The 16360-nt window shown below is 51.8% G+C and overlaps 1 protein-coding gene across 1 annotated transcript; it reads left to right on the top strand.

The window, feature by feature from the left end:
* Positions 1-1181: 1181 nt before the first annotated feature.
* On the top strand, positions 1182-2156 carry LOC141727785 (olfactory receptor 14J1-like). The gene has a single exon (XM_074534073.1). It carries the CDS (start codon positions 1182-1184, stop codon positions 2154-2156), a length of 975 nt encoding a protein of 324 aa, XP_074390174.1.
* The last annotated feature ends 14204 nt before the right edge of the window (positions 2157-16360 follow it).

Genomic DNA, 16360 nt, shown 5'->3' with positions numbered 1-16360 from the left:
TTCTGGAGAGGTTTCTTCAGCTCCCTCTCAGGAACTCATGTTCAGGGCCTGAGCACAAAGCCCCAGAGGCTCATTAAAGTCCTTGTGCTGTGTCTGTGCTGCTGAGCTGGGCTGGGCTCCTGGCACAGAGGCAGCTCCTGGTAACCAAGAAGAGCTTCAAAAGCACACTTCTCTTGATGAGCAGCTCTTCTGCCAGCCCAGCAGGGCTGGGGCACTGCCTGCAGCCACCCCGGGCACAGCACAGAGGCACAGAGAGCTTCAATCAGTCAGGGCTGGGAAGGTGCTGAGAAGTGCCTGGGGCACAATCACTGCCAGCCCTTGGCACAGGAACCTCTGGCTGCAGGACAATGCAGCTGCAGCTCCTGGAGCCATCTCCTAAAGCTGGAAAATCCCAATCCCTACAGACCGTGTGAGTACATTCTCTGATTGTCTCTTGTGCAGAGCAGCCAGGGCTGCCCAGGTCCTGCAGCCCAGGGTGCTGTGCTGGGGCAGGGACTCTGCTGCCTGCCAGGGACAGCTCTCAGCCAGCCCTGGCAGCTGCTCCCAGCACTGGGGGACAAGGTCTGGGTGGGAGGAGACAGCTGGTCAGGCTTGGAAGTGTTCTCCTTTTGAGGGGTGGATGCTGCATTGTTCAGGATTGCTCCCAGCATGGCATTAATCTGGAGAACATTTGCAAATAGAATAAACAGGGAGCCCAGCAAGGCAGGGGCTGCATGAAAGAGAAAATTATTCTTTTTATTCTGCTACTCTAGGTTACCTAGATGGGAAGTTGCACATAGATATTAATCTCTCAATTCACATTAAAAAAAAAAAAAAAAAAGTTATCTCAGATGAGAATAAACCAGATGCTGACAGAAATCTGCACAGGGCTCCTCACAGGCATCATCAGTGTCACTTTTCCAGACTCCTCAGGGTTTCTCTGACGTTGCCATCAGAGCCTGCAGAGCCAGAGCTGCCCCTGGGCAGTGCCAGAGCTGGGAGGGGTCTGCAGAGCAGAGCCGAGCCCCCAGGGCTGGGCTGGGCTCTGGCAGCACTGGCAGAGCCCTGCCCTGGGCACAGGGAAGCAGCTGCTGGCAGGGACAGCTCCGGGCAGCAGAGCCCTGGGCAGGCAGAAGGGGGAAAGTGCCCCAAAGCTATGCTGGAATAATTAAAATCCTCTCCAAACACAGCTATAAATATATATGATTTCTTTTGTTACAGATCCCCATGCCAAGGCACAGCAAATGTCCAACAGCAGCTCCATCAGGCACTTCCTCCTGCTGGCATTGGCAGACACGCAGCAGCTGCAGCTCCTGCACTTCTGCCTCTTGCTGGGCATCTCCCTGGCTGCCCTCCTGGCCAACGGCCTCATCATCAGCGCTGTAGCCTGCAGCCCCCACCTGCACAAGCCCATGTTCTTCTTCCTGCTCAACCTGGCCCTCAGCGACCTGGGCTCCATCTGCACCACTGTCCCCAAAGCCATGCACAATTCCCTCTGGGACACCAGGGACATCTCCTACTCAGGATGTGCTGCTCAGCTCTTTTTCATTCTGTTCTTCATTGGAGCTGCGTACTATCTCTTGACCATCATGTGCTACGACCGCTACGTGTCCATCTGCAAACCCCTGCACTACGGGACCCTCCTGGGCAGCAGAGCTTGTGCCCACATGGCAGTAGCTGCCTGGGCCAGTGCCTTTCTCAATGCTCTCATTCACACTGCCCGTACATTTTCCCTGCCCCTGTGCCATGGCAATGCCCTGGGCCAGTTCTTCTGTGAAATCCCACAGATCCTAAAGCTCTCCTGCTCTAAATCCTACCTCAGGGAACTTGGGTTTCTTGCTGTTACTGCCTGTTCATCATTTGGCTGTTTTGTGTTCATTGTTTTCTCTTATGTGCAGATCTTCAGGGCTGTGCTGAGGATCCCCTCTGAGCAGGGACGGCACAAAGCCTTTTCCACCTGCCTCCCTCACCTGGCTGTGCTATCCGTGTTTATCAGCACTATCATGTTTGCTCACCTCAGGCCCCCCTCCATCTCCTCCCCATCCCTGGATCTGGCCCTGTCAGTTCTGTACTCGGTGGTGCCTCCAACCCTGAACCCCCTCATCTACAGCCTGAGGAACCAGGAGCTCAAGGCTGCAGTGTGGAGACTGATGACTGGATGCTTTCAGAAACATTAAACTGCTGGCAAATGTCTTGAAATCACTTGTAATAAAAGTCACCTTTCATACTTCTTGTTTGTTTAGTTGTGGGTGTTTTCTTTTATTTTACCGTTTTCATATTGTCTACACAGAAATGTCATTGTTTGTGCCATTTCTCATTTTGTTTTTCTCCACCTTCCCTACAGTCACAGACTGTGTCAATGAGCGGCTGTTTTCCTGTAGGCTTTACAGGAACTAAAGGATCTACCCGCAGAGTTTTCACCAGAGATGCCCTACTGTTTCCTATTTTGGACCTGCAGCAGCAATATCTGTGTGCAGAGCTGGGGGCAGATCAGTGCTGGCCCAGCAGCTGTGCCCAGCAGCAGCAGCACTTGGTGTTGCCAGTGCTGCTGCCGTGGCCCTGCCCCGCTGCCCTGCTGGCCCTGGTGTTGCTGCAGGGCCTGAGTGCTCTCAGGGCCGGGCACAGCCCTGGGGGTGGCAGTGCCGGGGCTGCAGCAGGGACAGGCCATGGGCACTGCTGGGGCAGCGCTGACGCCTCAGGCCAGGCCCTGGGGGCTCCAGGCTCCTTGCCCAGGCTCTCTCAAGAACACGGCCAGGCCAATGCTCAGCCCAGAAAACCCCCGTGAGCAGCCCCAGGCTGGCCGTGGGCAGGCTGGGGGCAAACAGCATGGCTGGGACTTTGCAAGGGCCCTGGGGCAGACGGGAAGGAGCAGCAGAGCAGGGGCTGATCCATCCCCAGTGCGCTGCACAGCCCAGGGCAGCGTCCCAGAGCGTCCTCATGGAGCTGCCAACAACATCCCCCCTCTGCAGCCCTGGCCTCTCCCCCAGCTCACACAGGTGCCCCCTTGCAGGCACAGACACGGCAGCACTGGCTCAGCAGCCCCTGTTTGCATTGCACAGAGCAGGGGGAGCACCCCCATGCTGTTGGTGTGGGGACATGAAGCTGAGGGAGCACAAATGCCATCAGCCCCTGGGGCCAGCAAGGGCTGGAGAACTTGAACATCTACCAGGGCCCTCACCCACTCCTCACAGGACTTGTGTTCCAGACCCCTCCCCAGCCTCGTTGCCCTTCTCTGGACACGCTCCAGCCCCTCCATGTCCTTCCTAAATTGGGGGGCCCAGAACTTGACACAGCACTCGAGGTGCTGCCCAACCAGTGCTGAGCACAGGGGAAGAATCACTGCCCTGCTCCTGCTGGCTCCACCATTCCTGATCCAGGCCAGGAGCCATTGGCCTTCTTGGCCACCTGGGCACACTGCTGCCTCATGTCCAGCCTGCTGTCCATCAGTCCCTGCAGGTCTCTTTCTGCCTGGCCGCTCTTCAGCCACTCTGTCCTCAGCCTGTAGCACTGCAGGGGTTTTTGTGGCCAAAGTGGAGGACTCGGCACTTGGTCTTGTTAAACCTCACCTTGTTGGATTTGGGCCCTGGATCCAGCCTGTCCAGGGCCCTGTGCAGAGCGCTCCTACTGTCCAGCAGATTAAACTGGCACTTAACTTTGTGTCAGCATGGTTTCCCAGTGTCCCAATGGTCTCCATGGTTCCATGGGGCCTCCCAGTGTCACAATGTCCCTTTGGTTCCATAGGACCCCTTGGTGCCACAAAGTCCCTTGGATCTTTGGCTCTGCAGTGTCACAATGGCCCTTGGTCCCCCCCAGGCCCTGAAGTGTCACAGTGGATTCTTGGTCCCATGAATCATAGAATGACAGAATTTCTAGGTTGGAAGAGACCTTGAAGATCATTGAGTCCAACCCATGTTCTAACACCTCAACTAGATCATGGCACCAAGTGCCACATTCAGTCTTCCCTTAAACACATCGAGGGATGGTGACTCCGCCACCTCCCTGGGTCGATGATTCCAGTATTACCACTCTTTCTGTGAAAAATTTCCTCCTTAATTCTAGCCTGTATCTCTCTTGGCGCAACTTTAGACTGTGTCCTCTTGTTCTGTCTGTTGTTGCTCGGAGAAAGAGACCAACCCCCAGCTCACCACAGCCACCCTTCAGGAAGTTGAATGGGGTGATTAGGTCACCCCTGAGTGTCCTTTTCTCCAGGCTGAACAACCCCATCTCCCTCAGTCGTTATTCATACGGCCTGTGCTCCAAGCCCCTCACCAGCTTTGTTGCCCTCTTTTGGACACGCTCAAGCATCTCAACATCCCTCCTAAACTGAGGGGCCCAGAACTGGACGCAATACTCAAGGTGTGGCCTCACCAGTGCCGAGTACAGGGGAAGAATGACCTCCCTACTCCCACTGGCCACACTGTTCCTGATACTGGCCAGGATGCCATTGGCCTTCTTGGCCACCACGGCACTCTGCTGGCTCATGTTCAGCCGACTGTCAACCAGTACCCCGGGGTCTCTTTCCACCTGAGCACTGTCCAGCCACACCGTCCCCAGCCTATAACGTTGCAGGGGGTTATTGTGGCCAAAGTGCAGGACTCGGCACTTGGACTTATTGAACTTCATCCCATTAGATTTTGCCCATACATCCAACCATTCTAAATCCCTCTGCAAAGCCCTCCCTCCCTCTAACAGATCAACACACGCTCCCAGCTTAGTGTCATCTGAAAATTTGCTAATGAAAGACTCTAAACCCTCATCCACATCATCAATAAAAATATTAAACAGAACTGGCCCCAGCACAGACCCCTGAGGGACACCACTGGTGACTGGTCACCCGCTGGATGCAGCACCATTCACCACCACTCTCTGGGCCCGGCCATGCAGCCAGTTCCTAACGCAGCAAAGAGTGCTCCTGTCCAAGCCACGGGCTATCAGCTTGTCTAGGAGTATGCTGTGTCAAAGGCCTTGCTGAAATCCAAATAAACAACATCTACAGCCTTCCCTGCATCCACTAGGCGGGTTACCTGGTCATAAAAGGTGACCAGGTTGGTTAAACATGACCTACTCCTCCTAAACCCATGCTAGCTGGGTCTGATACCCTGGCCATCCTGTAAATTCTGTGTGATGGCAATTAATATAAAGTGTCCCATTATTTTGCCAGGTACTGAAGCCAGGCTGACTGGTCTATAATTACCAGGATCCTCCTTTGCACCCTTTTTGTGAATGGGTATCACATTGGCCAGCTTCCAGTCATCCGGAACCTCACCAGTGAGCCAGGACTGTTGGTAAGTGATGGAGAGTGGCTTTGCAATGTCATTTGACAGCTCTCTCATTACCCTGGGGTGGATCCCGTCTGGTCCCATAGATTTATGAACATCCAAGCATTTCAGTAGTTCTATGACTGCCTCCTCTTGGATAATGGGGGACCATTCTGCTCCCTGACACCATCAACCAGCCCAGGCAGGCAGGTGTCTTGAGGGCAAGTCATCTTCCCACTAAAAACTGAAGCAAAGTAGGCATTAAGCACTTCTGCCTTCTCCTCATCTGCAGATACTAAGTTCCCTCCCTTGTCCAATAAAGAACAAAGGCTGGTCAAACCCTTCCTTGTAGCATTAATGTATTTGTAAAAACTTTTTTTATTATCCTTTACAGAAATCGCCATTCTAAGTTCAAACTGAGCTTTGGCCTGCCTAATTTTTTGTCTGCATGCTCTAGCAGCCTTCTTGAACACTTCCTTAGAGACCTGACCCTCTTTCCAACGCTGATACATCCTCTTTTTATTCTTAAGTTCCTCCAAAACCTCCTTGCCCAGCCAGGCTGGATATTTACCCCATTGACTGATCTTTTGGCACACAGGGACACTCTGTTCTTGTCACATTTCTTGTCACAATCTACTGCCACATTTCCCGTCACAATCTACTGCCACATTTCCCCAGCACAGGCACTCCTGTGTGCACAAAGACACAAAGAGTCAGTGCCAGGCACCTGTGAGAAATTCCCCTGAGGGCAGGAAATGCTCACTGTGGATCCTTTGGCATCTCCCTAGCACGTGCAGGGTTGAGCCTGGAGGAGTGGAGGGACTGGCCCAGGCTCTGTGGTTGTTCAGGATCCCCGAGTGCAGCAAACGGGAGAGTTCCCGGCTGGGAGAGGCCCCACTCAGAGGGAGTCGCTGGCCCAGGAGAGCTCCTAGGGCTCCTTTTGGAGCACTGTTTGCAGGGCCCCAAGAGAGGGGCTTCAGTCCCAGCAATGGCTCATCCTGGCCGCACTTGGCACCAACAGCTTTCTTTGGCAGGGTGAGAACAGGGATGTTGTGCCATGGAGGGAACAAAAACAGTTCCCAGGGCTGCTCCTACAGAACCCAGGAGCTGGTTGGGCAGCAGCAGTGCCTGGAGCAGACAGTGTTTGTGATGAGCTGCAGAGGAGCTGAGCCCAGGGGCTGTTGGCCAAGGCCGAGCCCCAAGGAGCATTTCTCACCTGGCAGGGTGGCCTGAGAAGAGGAGGGGGGAATGCAGCAGCAGAGGGCCCATGGAACCAAGGGACCATTGTGACACTATGGGGTCCTGTGTGACCAAGGGACCAGTGTGACTCTGTGAGGCCTCATAGAATCATGGAGAGCACTGTGACATTGCTGGGCCTCATGGAACTAAAGGGACAGTACTGACACTGTGTGGCTTCATGGAATGTAGGGATCATTGTGACGCTGAGAGGCCCCATCAAACCAAGGGGCCATTGTGACACTGCAAGACCCCATGGAGTCAAAGATCCATTGTGACATTGCAAGACCTCATAGAACCTAATGTAGAGACCACTTGGACACTGCAGAGCCTCATGGAACCAAGGTCCATTTTGACACTGAGGGAATTCATAGAATCATTGAAACTCATAGAATCATTGGGACACTGTGAGGCCCTATGGAATAAGCAAAGCATTGTGACACTCTGAAACCTCTTGGAACCAGTGAGACCATTGTGACCCTGGGGGTCCCCACAGTACCAAGAGGACGACTGTGATACTGTGGGGCCTCATGAAACCAAGAGGCCTTTGTGACACTGCAGGGCTGCAAGGAACCAAAGGGCCATTGTGACATTGCAGGGCCTCCTGTCATCAGTGGTCCATTGTGACAGTGTGGAGCCAAAGGAGACCATTGTGACACCACAAAGCCCCGGGGTCCAAAGGTCCATTGTGACATTTCAGGGTTCATGGAACAGAGGAGTCCTGTGACATTGTGGGGCCCGGGGAACCACGGAGGCCACTGTGACATTGCAAGGCCTCATGGAATCATTGGGACCATTGTCACACTGAAGGGCCATTGCAACACTGTAGAACCCAATCAAAACAAGGATCCATTGTGACACTGCTAGACCCCATGGAATCAAGGCACTGATATGACACTGCAGGGTCATAAACACTATTGTGACACTATGGGTCACCATAAAACCAAAAGAACATGGAACAGGTCTGGGTGGCTTGGCCTCCCAGGGACCACCTCACTGGTCTAGCTGACCATGGCATGTTGAGGGTCACTTCTCATCTGCTGCTGAAACATCAGGGCTCTCTGCTTTCATTCCTATGGAAAAGAACTCCTTCTTCTCCAGACACCCATGGCCAGAATTGGGATTTCTCCTCCAAATTTCCTTAGATCTGTCCTGTGAAAAATGCATGTATTATATGATTGGTGTTTCGCAAATATTAAAATGAATGTATATGTGTTGTGTTAGAAAGAAATGCTGTATTAATTCTCTTAAGTACTGTGTTAAATATAGTTTTAGGTTATAAAATTTGTTAAAAAGAGAACTATGTTAGTGGAGTTTTTTTAAAGAAAGGAATGAGGCACTCACACCAGAGGGCAGCAACAGGACACCTAAATCTCTCAGGAAAATGAATGTATTGCCTTCTTATCAGAAGAAACTAACTTCTTCCCGCCTTGAAGGCGCTGTTAGAATTAGAAGGAAGAAGTTGACAATGACCAGACAAAATCCTGTGTTTGAATGGAATTGATGCATCATGTATGAAGTGCATGAATATGAAACGGGCTATTGTTCTTAAGGGTTATTCCTTTGTTAGCTGAGGTCCTTTTTCGGGCTCGTGATGCCCAGAAAAAGGTACCCAGATGTCCGTAACTCTTTGCTTTTATTGTCCTAATTCAATTTGTCCAAATTGTTATTACTGTTATTGTGTTACTATTCTTTTTAACCATTTTATTACTATTAAACTTTTAAAAATTTTAAAAACAAGCAATTGGCATTTTTCACATGTCCCCAAAACACTGGGGAAGGTTCCATGCTCTCCTTCCTATGGGAAAGACCTATGCTGTTTCTCCAGGTGTCCATGGCTGAGATTGGGCTTCCACCTCCAAAATTCCTTATATCGAAGAATAGGTCTCAGACAAGATCTGGCATAACTGACAAGTCTGGCTGACCTTGGCCTAGTGAGGATCTTCAGACTCTGGGCCTCTATGGAAAAAAACCTGTTTTTCTTGTCCAGGTGCCCATGGCCAGAATTGGGGTTCCACATCCAATATTCCCAACTCTGAAAGACTGGAGGAGATTGTTGGCTGAAAACATTTCATGTGTAGGGGAGGAAGGGGCAGGTCCAGCTTTGCCCTGCCCTGGAACCCCAATCCCCCCAGAGCCTCTATCCCAGCCCAGCAGTGCCTGCCAGTCCCTGGCACAGCACAGGCAATGCTCCACAGCCACCTCTGCAGCCCCAGCCCAGCTCCTGAGGGACCAAATGAGCCCAGGTCCCACCTGGGGGAAGGGCCCAGCAAAACCAAGGGGTATTTCAGGCTGACCACAAAGCAAGCACAAATCTTGGCCCTACCTACTCTTGGATTTTCCATCTGAACACAGGTGGAATCCAGGAGTTGGTAGGTGTCTGTGTGCCTCTCAAAATCTTTTTCTTCTTTCTCCCTTTTTGTGTCTTCTTCTAATTCCCTCCTCTTGCAAATTTTGATTAATTTAAAATTAAACAGGCTTAGAGCTTGTGAAATTGAATGGACCAAGGTAATGCTTTGAGAAGTGTTTTTGATTGATTCAAGGTTGACAAGTGGTTTTGATTGATTTGCCAAGTTTCTCTTTTTCTCTAAAGTTGCCAGTAAAGGCTGTTTTATTGTTTAACCTCTTGAAGATCTCTTGTTGGTATTTAACCTGTACATCCAACTCAGAGTACACAAACAATTGTAATTAATTTTAAATTGCTCCTTGAGAGAGTCATCTGGGGGATGGGAGTCAGGGCTTGTGTGTCCTGCTTGGCCCAGCCCAGACAGGGCTTTCCCAGCCACATTCCACACTCCATTGCCCAGCTGGAGCCGCTGGTGCCTCTGAGTTGTGCTGCCCCAGCCCCAGGGACGCTCTCCTTGTCTGCCCATTCCCCCACGGTCTCTGGGCAGGGATGGCCTCAGTGGGGGCTGCTGACATCCTCAGCACCTTGGAGGCTGCTGCTGAATTTCACAGCTGCAGAGGCTTGTTCAGCCTTCAGCTCTTGAGTGCAGGAATTCAGTGTCCCAGGGCTCATTAACATTCAGAACACCTTAACCAGGCAAGCCTCTTGGAGTCATTTGAATTAAGTTTCCAAATCTTTTGTGGAAGATACAACAGATTTCTGTAGTGTATTCAAACTAGAAATATTCTATTTAAAGAAAGAGTGCAAGGGGCCACTGTGACACTGTGGAATCAAGCAGACCCCTGGGAGACCCTAGGGACAATGGAATCAAGGGGCTATTGCTCCATTGCAAGGACTCTGGGAACTGCGGGAACAATTGTGACACTCTGGTGCCCCATGGAACCAAGGGTCTCTGGTGACACTGCAGGATCCTGTGCCACCAGGGCTCCATTGTGACGTTGCAGCACCAAGGAATTCCTTGTGGCACTCTGAGGCTTCATGGAGCCAAGAGGCCTCTGTGACCCTGCAGGGCCTTGTGGAACCATGCAGAGCATTGTGACAGAGAAGGACCTGGTGTCATGATGGGGCCATTGTGATACTGCAGGACCCCATGGAACCAAGGGGCTAGTGCTACTCCTCAGGGACTCCTGGAATGAAGGAAACATGTTGGACACCGTGGTGGCTCTTGGGACCAAGAGGCCCTTATGACACTGTGGAACCAAGGAGAGCATTGCTGCACTGCCAGACCTCATGGAATCAAGGATCCATTGTGACACTACAGGGCCTTGGGGGACCAAGGGCGATTCTGACACTGCAGGGCCCATGGATACAAGGAACTTTGTGACACCAAGGGGTCCCATGGAACCAAAGGGACATTGTGACACTGGGAGGCTTCATGGACTCATGGAGACCATTTGGACACTCTGGGGCATCCAGGAACCATGTAATACCAAGTTGTTTGGGAGTGTTGATCTGCTGGAGGGTAGGGGGGCTCTGCACAGGGCCCTGGACAGCCTGGATCCAGGGCCAAATCCAACAAGGTCAGGTTTAACAAGTCCAAGTGCCAGGTCCTACACTTTGGCCACAACAATCCCTGCAGTGCTACAGGTGGGAGACAGAGTGGCTGGAGAGCGGCCAGGCAGAAAGGGACCTGCAGGGACTGATGGACAGCAGGCTGGACATGAGTCAGCAGTGTGCCCAGGTGGTCAAGAAGGCCAATGGCTCCTGGCCTGGATCAGGAATAGTGTGGCCAGAAGGAGCAGGGCAGGGATTCTTCCCCTGTGCTCTGCACTGGTTGGCCACCACCTCGAGTGCTGTGTCCAGTTCTAAGCCCCCTGTGATGAGCAAAAAGAACAAATTGGTTGCAGGAAAAAGTAACGAAAGCAAAGGTAAAGAAAAGGAAATGCTCAGTGCAGTTTGGGAGTTGCTACCAGGCAGCTCTGGCTCTGAGAAACAGCATCTGCAGTGGGACAGGAAACTCCCAGCTGATGGGAACAAACTTTCTGGCTGATTGCAGAGGCCAGGACAAAGCTGAGTGGTTTCCCTGGTGTCCCCCAGCCCTTGCTGGCCCCAGGGGCTGATGGCATTTGTGCTCCCTCAGGTTCATGTCCCCACACCAACAGCATGGGGGTGCTCCCCCTGCTGTGTGCAATGCAAACAGGGGCTGCTGAGCCAGTGCTGCCGTGTCTGTGCCTGCAAGGATGGGGCACCTGTGTGAGCTGGGGGAGAGGCCAGGGCTGCAGAGGGGGATGTTGTTGGCAGCTCCATGAGGACGCTCTGGGACGCTGCCCTGGGCTGTGCAGCACACTGGGGATGGATCAGTCCCTGCTCTGCTGCTCCTTCCCATCTCCCCCAGGGCCCTTGCAGAGCCCCAGCCATGCTCTTTGCCCCCAGCCTGCCCACGGCCAGCCTGGGGCTGCTCACGGGGCTTTTCTGTGCTGAGCATTGGCCTGGGTGTGTTCTTGAGAGAGCCTGGGCAAGGAGCCTGGAGCCCCCAGGGCCTGGGCTGAGGTGTCAGCGCTGCCCCAGCAGTGCCCATGGCCTGTCCCTGCTGCAGCCCCGGCCCTGCCACCCCCAGGGCTGTGCCCGGCCCCGAGAGCACTCAGGCCCTGCAGCAACACCAGGGCCACCAGGGCAGCGAGGCAGGGCCACAGCAGCAGCACTGGCAACACCAAGTGCTGCTGCTGCTGGGCACAGCTGCTGGGCCAGCACTGATCCGCCCCCAGCTCTGCACACAGACATTGCTGCTGCAGGTCCAGAGAAGGCAACAAAAGGGCATCTCTGCACAAAATTCTGCTGGGAGATCCTCTAGTTTCTATACATACACCAGGAGTACTCACTCTGTAGCCATAGGGAAGTTGAAGAGAAACAAAATGAGAAACGGCACAAACAATGACATTTCTTTGTAGATAGCATGAAAAACTAAAACAAAGGAAAAAATGCCCCACATCTAAACCAACCAAGTATGACAGGTGACTTTGATTACAACTGATTTGCAGAACTTTGCCAGCAGTTTAATGTTCCTGAAAGCATCCAGTCATCAGTCTCCTCATTGCAGTCTTGAGCTCCTGGTTCCTCAGGCTGTAGATGAGGGGGTTCAGGGCTGGAGGCACCACCGAGTATAGAACTGAAACTGAAGGATCCAAGGATGGAGAGGAGATGGAGGGGGGCTTCAGGTGAGAAAATGTGGCAGTGCTGAGGAACAGGGAGACCACAAATAGGTGAGGGAGGCAGGTGGAAAAGGCTTTGTGCCATCCCTGCTCAGAGGGGATCCTCAGCACAGCCCTGAAGATCTGCACATAGGAGAAAACAATGAACACAAAACATCCAAATCCTAAACAAGCAGTAACAACAATGAGCCCAACTTCTCTAAAGTAGGATTTGGAGCAGGAGAGCTTGAGGATCTGGGGGATTTCACAGAAGAACTGGCCCAGGGCATTGCCATGGCACAGGGGAAGGGAAAATGTATTGGCTGTGTGCAGCAGAGCATTGAGAAAGGCACTGGCCCAGGCAGCTGCTGCCATGTGGGCACAAGCTCTGCTGCCCAGGAGGGTCCCGTAGTGCAGGGGTTTGCAGATGGACACGTAGCGGTCGTAGCACATGATGGTCAGGAGGGAAAACTCTGATCCAAGGAAGAAGAAAATCAGAAAGGCCTCTGCAGCACATCCAGTGTAGGAGATGTTCCTGGTGTCCCAGAGAAAATTGTGCATGGCTTTGGGGACAGTGGTGCAGATGGAGCCCAGGTCAGTGAGGGCCAGGTTGAGCAGGAAGAAGAACATGGGCGTGTGCAGGTGGTGGCCGCAGGCTACGGCGCTGATGATGAGGCCGTTGCCCAGGAGGGCAGCCAGGGAGATGCCCAGCAAGAGGCAGAAGTGCAGGAGCTGCAGCTGCCGCGTGTCTGCCAGTGCCAGCAGGAGGAAGTGCCTGATGGAGCTGCTGTTGGACATTTCCTATGGTGTCTTGGCATGGGGATCTGTAAAAAAAGTAACCATGGAATAGTTTGGTTTGGAGAGGACTTGAAATATCCCAGCACAGCCTGGGGTCACTTTCCCCCTTCTGCCTGCCCAGGGCTCTGCTGCCTGGAGCTGTCCCTGCCAGCGGCTGCTTCCCTGTGCCCAGGGCTGGGCCCTGCCAGTGCTGCCAAATCGCAGCCCAGCCCTGGGGGCTCAGCTCTGCCCTGCAGACCCCTCCCAGCTCAGGCACTGCCCAGGGGCAGCTCTGGCTCTGCAGCCTCTGATGGCAATGCCAGAGCAACCCTGAGGAAGCTGGAAAAGCAACAATGATGCTGCCTTTGGGTTCCTGTGCTGATTGCTGTTACTGCCTGGTTTATTCAGATCACAGAGAATTTAATTTTCCAACGGCAACTGAGTGATGAATATCTATGTGCAATTTCCAACCTAGACCAGTCGATTAAAAAAAGCAGGATTTTCCCTGTTCTGCAGACCCTGCTTCATTATGCTCCCTGTAAAATCTACTTGGAAATGTTCTGCAGTCAAATGCGATGCTGGGAGCAGTCCTGAACAAAGCAGCATCCTCCCCACACAAGGAGAACATTTCCAAGCCTTACCAGCTGTCTCCTCCCACCCAGACCTTGTCCCCCAGTGCTGGGAGCAGCTGCCAGGGCTGGCTGAGAGCTGTCCCTGGCAGGCAGCAGAGTCCCTGCCCCAGCACAGTGCCCTGGGCTGCAGGACCCTGCTCTGCAGGACAGCCCTGGGCACCCCTGGCTGCTCTGCACTACAGACAATCAGAGAATGTCCTCACGGGGTCTGTAGGCATTGGGATGTTCCAGCTTTAGGAGATGGCTCCAGGAGCTGCAGCTGCATTGTCCTGCAGCCAGAGGTTCCTGTGCCAAGGGCTGGCAGTGATTGTGCCCCAGGCACTTCTCAGCACCTTCCCAGCCCTGACTGATTGAAGCTCTCTGTGCCTCTGTGCTGTGCCCGGGCTGGCTGCAGGCAGTGCCCCAGCCCTGCTGGGCTGGCAGAAGAGCTGCTCATCAAGAGAAATGTGCTTTTGAAGCTCTTCTTGGTTACCAGGAGCTGCCTCTGTGCCAGGAGCCCAGCCCAGCTCAGCATCACAGACACAGCACAGGGACTTTAATGAGCCTCTGGGGCTTTGTGCTCAGGCCCTGAACATCAGTCCCTGAGAGGGAGCTGAAGAAACCTCTCGAGAACTTCAAGGCAGAATCCAACCCCAAACCTTCTTGGACTTTTAATGGGTCCCACTGAGGTTAACGACTGAGAAAATGTCCCCAGGCCCCAGGCAGTGCAGCGAACTGGAGTCAGTGATGACAGGTGGGGACAAAGAGAAGCCAAGTCTTGGTGCCCTGGGGCAGAGCTGTAGGGTCTGTGCCACCAAGGGCTGTGAGGAGACACCTTGTCCTGAGGCACTGGGGCCTCCTGGCACAGCCCCAGCCAGGCTGGGCACTGTCATCCCCTTGTCCTGCCCTCAGCATCCTCCCCTAGCCCACATCCTATGTCCTCACAGATCTGCTGGAAGGAGTCCATGGGGAACCTGGGTCAGGAATGGCTCTGGGGGCTCCTTTATTCACCCTGCAGGGACTGCAGGTTTTTCAAAGGACTTCAGGTTTGGCTTTTGCCTTGGAGTCTCTAAGAGGTTTCTGCAATAATCATGGCCTCCAATTATCTGCTGTAATTAGTCCCTGGAGAGGCTTTGTCAGTAACAGCACTCAGTGGGGCTCATTAATACTTAAGGGTACTTCAGTTTTATAAACTACTTGGTGTTTCCCTTTTGATACAGACTATGAAAAAGATTGTGCACTTCCAGCCTCCAATATCTCCTCTAATGAGTCCCTTGAGAGCCTTAATCTGTAATTACACTTAGTGGGCTATTTATGCTTCAGGGTACTTCAGTTATTTTAAGGTACTTGGTATTTCCAGTTTGATACAGACTCTGTTAGAACTTTGTACAATCATGGCCCCAATTATCTGCTTTAATGAGTCCCTTGAGAGCTGTGTACTGACACTCAGTGGGGGTCATTAATGCTTTGAGATACTAAAGGTTTCGAAGGTACTTTGGATTTTCCTTTCCACATTGAGTGTCCAAGAGGTTTTTGTGCCATCCTGGCCTATAATTCTCTCCTCCTGTAAGTCCATGTGGAGCCTGTGTAGGGGATGGACCTCAGTGGGACCCATTCATGCCTTGAGACATTTTGGGGTTTTCTTCTGACTTTGACTCCTGGAAAGGTTTGTGCAATCTCCTCTCAGGCCCTGAGGTTCCAGGGCTCATCTCCAAATGCATTACAGGCCCCATTAGGATCAAGCAAGTCCTGACAAACCATGGCTCCGCCTTGATTTCCCTCTTGTCTAGAACAGTTCATCAGGAATTTTTTTGTAGTATTTTTTGAGATTTCTTTGCAAATGTTTTAATTAGTGTGGTGGGTTCAGTGTTGGCTAATTACCGGTACACTCACTAGAATACACTTACTCAGTATCTGCTGTGTGGTAGGATTTGGAGGAAGGCAAAGTAGGCTCAAAACTTTTGAAGGGTATAAAGAAAAATTCATAACTGTAACTAAAAGAAAGAGTGTTTAAAGGGGGTAACGCAATGCTAATACTAGCAATTAAAAGAAAAATTGAAATCAGAATCAGAAAACTTTGAGAACACTTCTCCTCTCCCTACAACCTTTTCTTTCTTATTGACAATATAAGGAGACAAAACCTAAAATTTCCACTCAGTTTACCACCTCTAGAATAGTTTTCTTCATTTCCTTTAGGGAGAGGAGTCTCTCTTTCATGTTATGGAGACTTCTCCATAAGAAAACTGTTCTCTCATGGCTCTCAATTTCCATGAATAGCAGCCATCCAGAAAATCTGCAATTGTGAAGTCCCTCCCATTTTTTCACATCTTTTCCCCCAGCTGTGTTTATGGGCCATGTCAACTTATGGAGTGTTTGTTTAAAGATGAACTGCTTAAGAGCAAGGTTCTCTTCATTATTTCTGAAATCATCTTCATCTCTGGGAACAGAGATCTTCTTCTATCCCTGAGGCCACAGGGTCTCATCACTCTACTCTCTTTCCTTGTTCAAACTTCTCATGGGATCACAGCTACTTCAGCATTTGCTTACATTAGCATGGGGGCCTTTCACGTCAAGGGCCCACGGCCAGGTATTAATAGACTTTGACTCCATGATTCACAGAAGGCTGACAATAATCTTTATTAAGAAACCCATACTTTTATAGGCTAGTTCGCTACAGGTGGTCCTAATTGGTCCTCCAATCCAAATACCATCACCTTTGGCTATTTAAGAAACAACCCATTGGTAAATCTCCATAACACATTCCACATGTTCACAATACTAGGTTCAGCTAGTGAAGATAAGAATTGTTTCTCATTCTTTTCTTTGATCTTCTTACAGACTTTCCCACCATGATGCCGGGGAAAGTTGTTTCTCTCTGTGGCCAGAGAGCTGCTGCCACAGAGGCAATTCTGAACAAGTCATCTCCCCGTACTTTTCAATGCATTATAAGGAAAAAGAAAGTCT

Source organism: Zonotrichia albicollis, unplaced genomic scaffold (genome assembly GCF_047830755.1).
Source record: "Zonotrichia albicollis isolate bZonAlb1 unplaced genomic scaffold, bZonAlb1.hap1 Scaffold_254, whole genome shotgun sequence".
NCBI classification, from domain to species: Eukaryota; Metazoa; Chordata; class Aves; order Passeriformes; family Passerellidae; genus Zonotrichia; species Zonotrichia albicollis.
This window is presented reverse-complemented; position numbering and strand designations above follow the sequence as displayed.